Source organism: Dendropsophus ebraccatus, chromosome 8, assembly GCF_027789765.1.
Source record: "Dendropsophus ebraccatus isolate aDenEbr1 chromosome 8, aDenEbr1.pat, whole genome shotgun sequence".
NCBI classification, from domain to species: domain Eukaryota; kingdom Metazoa; phylum Chordata; class Amphibia; order Anura; family Hylidae; genus Dendropsophus; species Dendropsophus ebraccatus.
The window spans coordinates 93763892-93772769 of NC_091461.1; the positions used below are offsets into that span (position 1 = coordinate 93763892).

Here is an 8878-nt window from a genome sequence, read left to right on the forward strand (position 1 = left end):
GCAGCAAAAGTACAAAATCACAATCCGAAGGCAAAGTCAATATACAGGCAGTATGGTCAGGGGCAGGCAGCAAACAAGAATGGTCAGAAAGGCAAAGCAGGGTCAGAATCAACAGAGCAAGAATAGAAACACAGAACCAGGCAGAGACAAGCTCAATATCCGGCAAAGATATCCCAGACTGAGGTAGTTATATAGGAGGCCAGGGTTCTGATCCAGAACATAATTGGACCATCCCCCTGATCTCCAAGCACAGACACCTGAGAACAAGACAGATCCACTGGCAGGAAGACCTGTCAGTCACAGCAGAACCAAAACACAGATTAACCCTGACATGGCCAGACAGAACTCAGCAGGTGAAGTCGGGTGTGTCTCCCAAAGAGAGCAAATAAACCAGTGTTCAGACACAGCAAAACAAAACACAGAACAGAATAAGAGAATATCAGCGCCTTCTCGGCCGTACAGCACGAGCAGAGGGGCGCATAATGCTCCGCAAAGATACAGTCCTGACACTATCTATCTATCTATCTATCTATCTAATATGTAATAGGATCTGTTCAATATGAAAAGTCACCAATAATTCCCATATCTGCTCTTATATCCATCAGGTGATGAAGATAATGGATGTCTGTGACAAATAGAAGGGACGTCAGTGATGTTATACGACGATGTGGAAGTAGAAGGTGAGGGTCACTATGACTATTGTCCTTGGCTGGTTGTTGCTGCCGTAATGTTATCAGGGCCGTACACTGGAACGGGGGTCTCCACAGTTGTCACAGCAGAGAGAACCCCACCTTTTCTGTGCTGGGCTCATACAGTACATTGTATATGGGAATCTGCAGCTGAATAGGACATAACACCTGAATGGTTTTCTCTCCCCCGGTTGGGTCAGTATTTGTCATTTCTGTATCCATCTCTATATTCTCCTATATCACAGATACAATTACTGATGTGTTAGAGCAGAGGAGTAAGAGATATACTGTACCGCTGTAATATGCAGGATTGGTGTTGGCACATGTGGCTATAGAGTCACTGGTTGGTGATCACTGTACTGGAGGATGAATATTTTTTTACTTTACTGGGTTTAATTGTTTCCCCACAATTGACGTAGATGTGTGTCCTGAGTGGGTTGTACTTCTGACAAAATGCTCCATATATATAGGGGTATGAGATACCAGAAGATCTCTCCTATAAATAAATGCTTAACAGTACCAGAAGAGTGCCACATATAATTTGCCAGTATGCTGCCCCATAGTGATGAAACTTAACTAGACCCTGCAGACATCCGGGTCATAGTGCTGCCGCTCCCTCTGCACCCGTGGTGTATCTACTGCAATAGCAGCCATTCTTCCTCTGTCTTTAGGACTTCTGGGCAGCATCAGACATGTGTCCATTTTTTTTTTTTTGCCTGGGGGGGCACCATTTTCAACCATGCCCTAAGGCAGTGATGGGCAACCTTTTGAGCTTGGTGTGTTAGCCTTCGGCAAAAAAACGAGCATAACTTGGATGGTGTGTCACTTCGAGAAAAAAAGACCATAATTTCGCAATATTTATACTTTAAATAACAAAGTAATTGTAATATATAACTGTACTTAATAAACCCAAAAAAATAATTATTGTGTGAAGTAAACTACAAACCACACACACACACACACACACACACACACTACCCCACCTGACCCCCATCCCTACTCATACTCTACCCCACCTGACCCCCATCCATCCCCATACACTACCCTACCTGACCCTTACACACACACTACCCCTCCTGACCCCCATACACTACCCTACCTGACCCTTCCACACACACAACACCACCTAACCCCCATCCCTCCTCATACACAACCCCACCTGACCCTTCCACACATACACACTACCTCACCTGACCCCATCCTTCCCCACACACACTTACAATACTACTGCCTTCCAGGATGCGGGCTGTAGCCACTGGAGACAGGAGCAAGACGAGGCTGGAGGCAGGACAACACTGGGCTGGAGCACGGCACCACTGTTGCCAGCCATACGCAGCTACTGTGCCGGGTGATGTCACAGTAGCTGCATCCGGGCAGTACGGGCGGTGGGGAATACGTGGTGGGGACAGGCCCCACTGTAAGGCCACAAGGCTGTTTTGGAGGCTTCCATGCGGCTGCATACTTTTTTGTATGCGGCCGCGTGTCAGCGACTATGGCTACGTGTGTCAGTGCTGACACGCGTGTCATAGGTTCGCCATCACGGCCCTAAGGCCTTTGTCTCCCTGCTCTGCTATTTTCTCCCAGTGAGGAAAATAAAATGGCCATTACTACTAAGAGGTACACAAAAAGGACATTATTACTGAATTATAGCTCTAATACCGGTCTGGGGAAGAAAGGAGGCTTTACTTCTAAGTGATGAACCAAGGGGACACTATGGTGGTGTAGGGGGGCACTTAAAGGGGTACTGCGGGCAAAATGTATTTTTAAAGATGTTATTACATAAAGTTATACAAATCTGTAATATTCACTAATTATGGGAAATGCACATATACTGCTATTTCCCTCAATTCAGTAGATCAGGCAGGCTTTACTTCCTCCAAAAAAATGTGACGTCACGTCTCAAGTGTAGCTTCCGGCAGGGGCGCATGTAGAAGTATAGAAAGGGAATAGACCTCTATCCTCCCTCCCTGTGCTGGTCCTATTACACTTGCTGAAGTGGGGTGAGCGCTCCTTATCTGACACTCACCCCAACTAGCCGCCCACCTCCCCCCCCCCCCCCCCCCTACCCGTTCCTAGCGGGGAGAGCGCTCACAAATTTTCTGACTTGCAGCCCCTGATGTAAGCCGGCTGCTCTGTCCTGTGCACGAGCACTCACCCGCCGCCCGGTCCCGGCGTGGTAAGCGCTCGTGCATCTTCTCCTAAGCAGCTGCCCCTTCTGCCAAGCAGCTTACTTCATCTGAGCCACCGACGCCTGGTCCCGTGCACGATGAAGCAAGCTGCTTGGCAGAAGGTGCAGCTGCTTAGGAGAAGATGCACGAGCGCTCACCCCGCCAGGACGGGGCGGCGGGTGAGTGCTCCGTAGGAGGCCAGGCGGCGGGCTCTGATGAAGGGGGGGGCATATTTGGAGCAGGTGCATGAGCGCTCACCCCGCAGGGACGGGGCGGACGGTGAGCGCTCCTGCACGGGAACGGGTAAGGGGGAGACGGGTAGCTAGTTGGGGTGAGCGTCAGATAAGGAGCGCTCAACCTACTTCAGGAAGTGTAATAGGATCGGGCAGGGGGTGGGACAGAGGGAGGGGGACCAGCACAGGGAGGGAGGATAGACGTCTATTCCCTTTCTATACTTCTACACGTGCCCCCTGCTGGTCGATAAACTTGAGGCGTGACGTCACTTTTTTTTTGAGGAAGTAAAGCCTGCCTGATCTACGGAATTGAGGGAAATAGCACTATATGTGCATTTCCCATAATTAGTGTCTATTAGAGATTTGTATAACTTTCTTTATGTAATAACATATTTAAAAATAAATTTTGCCCGGAGTACCCCTTTAAAGCAAATTTTACTCTGTGGGCCCATAGGGGATGAAAAATAAAGGCACTATCACTCTGTAAGATATTATAGATGAGCATTCACTATTTCCCTATTGAGAGATTATAAATAAGTATTGGATGAGTCTGTTATTCATATATGTTCCCTTAGTTCCATAAGCTCCATAGACAGTGGAGGCGTATTCAGCCTCAGGGTGGTATGGACTGGAAATATGGCCCTGAATATAGGAAGGGCACGGAGCGGGGGCGCAGACCTAGCGGAGGCCCAGCATGACTAGGTTAGCTGGGAGTGTAGTTCAAGGGGTTAAGTGGGGCAGTAAGGGGTTAATTGTGAGCCAGTTGGGAGGGGGTGAGGGGTTTGAGGTCAAAAGTGCGGGAGTTGCTAGGTGAGTCACTTACCAACAGACAGTATGGTATACCAGATACTGTCCGTGGGGGGGACGACTCCATTACAGCAATTTCACGTTCGTGTTACCCGAAACGTGTGATTGCAGCCTTAGTTGTAGTTTCTGGTTGTGTCAGTGTCCCTGTGGTGGCCCAGTTCACCCACACACAATGTCAGATTATTGGGTCTTCATATGATGTGATCAGACTAACAGCGGGGACCCGTCTAATAAAAAGGCATTGTGATCAGCAAGATTCCCCTTGACACATTATTGTTAGCTGACATAGGAATAAAGACAAGCACACAGATGTAGGGGGGGTAAAAGGAACATTTTATTTATAGATAATGCAGGGGGGTGGTGTTAATACTTATATATTTATGTATATGTGTAAATTATTCACCTATCACACTAAACCTATTTTCGGGCTGGTCCCTAACCTGTGTGATGTGGGAGTATAATTTTAGATATATTTTAAGCTAGTGGTAATAGGGATGTGTGACCTAACATTATAAGAAACTAACCCTATTTACAGCTGTGTTGATCCAGAGGAAGGCAAAAACCCCATTAGGGGAAAAAATTCCTTCCTGACCCCAAATATGGCGATCGGAATAAATCCCAGGATCGAGCCGGTATCTAATCTACATGTACTAAGTGCTAGGTGTGAGTGCCTATACCTATCCTGTAGTGTGTGTGATGTGGATGTGGTGCTTGTGGTACTTACCTGGCCTGTGCTGAGGTGAGTTCAGGGATAATAGCCGCTATTCCGCGCCCCAGGACTCCTACATGCCGCTATTGTTCCTGAACTCTCCAGATGGAAGCACAGGCCGCTCCTGGGGTTGTAGATGATCTTCAGGCTGGGGATGTCAGATGCCAGCCCGGGATTGGAGGTTTCCATGGTCAAGGTCTTGGGGCTGTATCCTGATGACAAAGGTCCGGCATGAAGATGTTATTGAGAGCGTTCTAGGGCAGCCGAGGTGGCACACAGCAGCAGAGACGTCAGGAGGCTGGAAGCGGAGATCAGTTGGCGCGGGTTCATCCTACAAGACATAAGAGGAAGATGTCTAATGAAGTTATTTGTACAGCAGCTTCTGTTATCATAGTGAAATGGTCATGGTAATGAACAATCCAGCTATATAACAGCACATGTGATAGGTGTCCTGTGTGTATAATGGCCACTTACCAGATGGTCGTGGATTCCTTCACAGTCTAGATCTTCTCATCCATCTAAGGAGAAATAGAGAAATAGTCACTGACAGAGATAGCAGACAAGGACAAAGATGGAGACCCCAAGCTAACAAGAACCTATTTGATTGAATCTTACCGGGTCCAACTTGGTGACATGTAATTGAAGTCGTCCCGGGGGTGAAGGGTGTCGGTGTCCTCCGGCCACTGCAGATGTTGACTTTGCAGACCTGTCTCCATTGGCTTCCACGGTGGTGTTACTCTCCTCTCCTCCAGTTCCTTCCAGCCGATGGTGTTGAAGAAGGGATGCTGCCTGATGTTCCCGCACACACCCAGGCGCTCCTCAGGATTCTTGCGCAGCAGCTTCTTGATGAGGTGTTTTCCGTCAGCATCGATCCAAGATGGAAATTTGGGGTTCTCGGTGGTCATGGCCTTGAAAGCCTGTTGCATGACGGGGCCGTTGTAGAATGGGTGGCGTCCTGTGGCCATCCTGGACAGCACAATCCCCAGGCTCCACCAGTCCACTGCTGCGCCGTATTTTCTCCTGAGAAGCACCTCAGGGGCCATGTAGTGGAAGGTTCCCGCCATTCCATCGATGTTCCTGGAGGCGGTCACCCCATCTTCGGCCAATCCCAGATCGATGATACGGATGTGGCCGTCAGCATCCACCATGATGTTCTCCGGCTTCAGGTCTCTGCATGAAAGAAGAGAAGAGAATGATGAATCTGCCCAGTGATACAGGAGACTGTGGATAGATCCCTGCATGACTGAGCAGACAGAGAAAGGGTCTACTTACCGATGGACGATGTTCTTCCTGTGGAGGAACTGGAGAGCACTTACCATCTCTGCTGTGTAGAATCTCGTGGGGAAAACAGAAAATAGTGATTAATAACACTCTTCTTTAACAGTTGCCCTCACCCCCCAGAAGAAAACCAATTCCTTACCTTACGTTGCCGATGTTCAGGTAGCCGCACATCCTGATCAATCCCTCCAGGCTGCCACCGGACAGATACTCCGTGATGATGTAAGCGCGTTCCAGAGACTCGTGTGCGGCATAGAGGTGGCATATGAATGGGCAGTCTCTGGACGCCTGGAGTATCCGCCGCTCTCTCACGATGACTTCGTCGTTGTCCTCCTTCTTCTTGATGATTTTGATGGCCATGTAGATGTTTCGGCCGGGGACTGATGCCAGGACCACCTAAAGAAAATAAACCGAGAATACACATTAGAAGACGTCTGCAGGAGGGGTGGGCTGTGCTGTCAGTCTGTCAGGTTGTGTTGGTATTGGATGCTCTATAAAGAGATCTTAAAGGGATATTCCACTATTATGTAGCATGAGATGTCTCAATGAGTGGGTTGTGGTCAGTGCAGTTAATATCTCCAGGTACAGATACGCTGCTGTAAGGTTGTATTGAAGCTATAGAAGTCAGTTTATGTAATTGTGCCTTACAGCAGCCTATATGGACCTGACCATAGATATAAAGAGTGTCCCTTCCCCACAGCTGTGATCCCATAGATCAGCTCTATAGGGAATCAGAATCCCCCTTTATAGCAGCCCTACACCTGACTATGAAGATAAAGGGGGAGATGAGTGTGGGGTGTAAAGTAGTAGTCATGGAGCAGTGAGATCTCTAGATGTCTACCTGTTACTATAGATTACCATTACAGGTAGGGCTGGGCGATGTGGCCTAAAAATTAAATGATGGGTGTAGTAGTAGTGGATGAGGGGTGTAGTAATAGGGGCATAGTGGGAGTACTAGTATCAGGATTGAAAGCAGTAGTGGTAGTCTTAGTATTAGGAGTAGTAGTAGCAGTTTTGGAAGTAGTTGTATCAGGAGTGGAAGTAATAGTAGTAATAATAGTGGGAGCAGTATTGGGAGTTGTAGTTTTAATAGAGTGGGTAATAGTAGCAATAGTAGTGGGAGCAATATTGGGAGTATTAGTATCAGGAGTGAGGGTGGTAGAAGCAATAGTAGCGGGAGCAGTATTAGGAGTAGTAGTGTCAGTAGTGAGGGTAGTAGAAGCAATAGTAGTGGGAGCAGTATTGGGAGTAGTAGTAGCAGAAATGAGGATAGTAGTAGTAATAGTAGTGGGAGCAGTAGTAGCAGAAGTGAGGGTAGAAGTAGCAATAGTAGTATTACCTGGTAGTCGTGGTGGGGGAGGGGTTGGGCGCCATGCTGAGTCCTCACCTGCTCTCCAGTAATCGCACCGTGTCTCTCCTGCCCCGGGGGCTGCTAGGTGCCCAGCTGCTGCGGCTGCTCAGGGTGCTGTCACAGGCGGGTGGTGGCGATCTCTTGGGTGCAGGCGGCTTGGTGGTGATCTAGTAGATGACTGGATGGGGCGGGCAGCGCTTCCAATCTTCTGGGTCCGGGCGGTCCAGCAGTGGGTGCACTGACCTGCAGGAGGAGCAGCTTGCCCGCAGCTCCATTGCTTCCCCTGCGCCCAGGTCAGAGTTTTTTGTTTTTTTTTTGAAAATCGAATTTACGATTTTCCCCAAAATTTTTATCGAATTTAAAAATCTAGGCAAATTAATCAAATTAATTTGATTAATCGCTCAGGTTTAACTACAGGTAAGTCTAGGCTGACACTGTATTTGCAGTTCGTTCAATATGTACGTTTTATTTAAAAAAAAAAGCAAATGCAAGAAAACGGATGTATTGAACTGATGGGTAATACGCAGTGTGGACCCAGTCTAACAGATCTGTAATGGCTGATAACAGGGAATAATAGATAGGGATATTATAGACATATAGGGGGAGATTCATCAAGCAGTATTACGGTAGTAACGTCCTCGGTTGCCCATAAAAACCAATCACAGCTCAGCTATCAATTTCCCAGGGTTTGTGAGTATAGGAAAGCTGAGCTGTGACTGGTTGCTATGGGCAACAGAGGACATGGCTGCTTGATAACTCTCCCCCATAGGGTATAAAGGGATATGAGAAGTTGTAGAACTTACCTTTCCAAAGTTGCCCCTACCCAAGCCCTGGTGGATGGTGAAGCGGCTGATGGGAAGTCTGGGGTAGGGGCTGGATGTCTCCTCATCCTCCAATCCTCTCCTCCTCTTCTGGATCTTGTCCAATCCAGCGCCGCTCTCCTCTTCCTCCTCTCTCTTCCTCTTCCCGTCTTCTCTCTTCTTCTCCTCGCCGTGTCCAGTGGACGCCATTTCCGCAGTTCTCTCCTCTGTAGACTTCAGTCCAGTCGCTTCGGTCGCCAGTAGAAAGTGAACAGCGGGGGTTGTCGCGGTGACGTGATGTCAGAGGTCATAGGACCCTCAGGTGGCACCTGTCAGGCAGGAGCCCATAGAGCTGCTCTGCCATATACACTGTGCTGTGGGCATCATGAATGACAGTCTAGTGTCCAGAGGAATGACAGGGACCATCATGGCGGCTTCTTCTAGTGCTGTATTAGTAGTAGATGGGGGCAGGTGATGAGACTGGTATATTGGGGCTGGCAGTGGTGCCCATAGTTCATCACAGTCTGTATTATCATGTTATATGTGGAGATTATTGTGGATGGCAGCAGGAGAAATGACTGGTTTTACCATCTACTGATGGATGAGACAATACACATGGATGTGCTGAAGGTTTCTCTGATATTCAGTTATATACCTGTATATAGTGAGATCAGCAGCTGCATTGTCACCGCTCATCCCTCTCCTAACACACATCATCTGTTACACTGCTAGTGGGGTCACTGTATATAAGGGATGTGCTGTGTATATAGGGACACTGTATATAAGGAACGTGCTGTGTATATGGGGACACTGTATATAAGGGATGTGCTGTGTATATGGGGA

At 48.1% G+C, this 8878-nt stretch overlaps 1 protein-coding gene across 1 annotated transcript; it reads right to left on the bottom strand.

The window, feature by feature from the left end:
• Positions 1-4218: 4218 nt before the first annotated feature.
• LOC138798733 (protein kinase C theta type-like) lies at positions 4219-8290 on the bottom strand. The gene is made up of 6 exons (XM_069979300.1): positions 8039-8290; positions 6027-6280; positions 5879-5941; positions 5222-5776; positions 5081-5124; positions 4219-4937 (listed from the first exon to the last, which is right to left on the bottom strand). Exons 1-5 carry the CDS (start codon positions 8243-8245, stop codon positions 5100-5102), a joined length of 1104 nt encoding a protein of 367 aa, XP_069835401.1. The 5' UTR covers positions 8246-8290; the 3' UTR covers positions 4219-4937; positions 5081-5099.
• Positions 8291-8878: the final 588 nt, after the last annotated feature.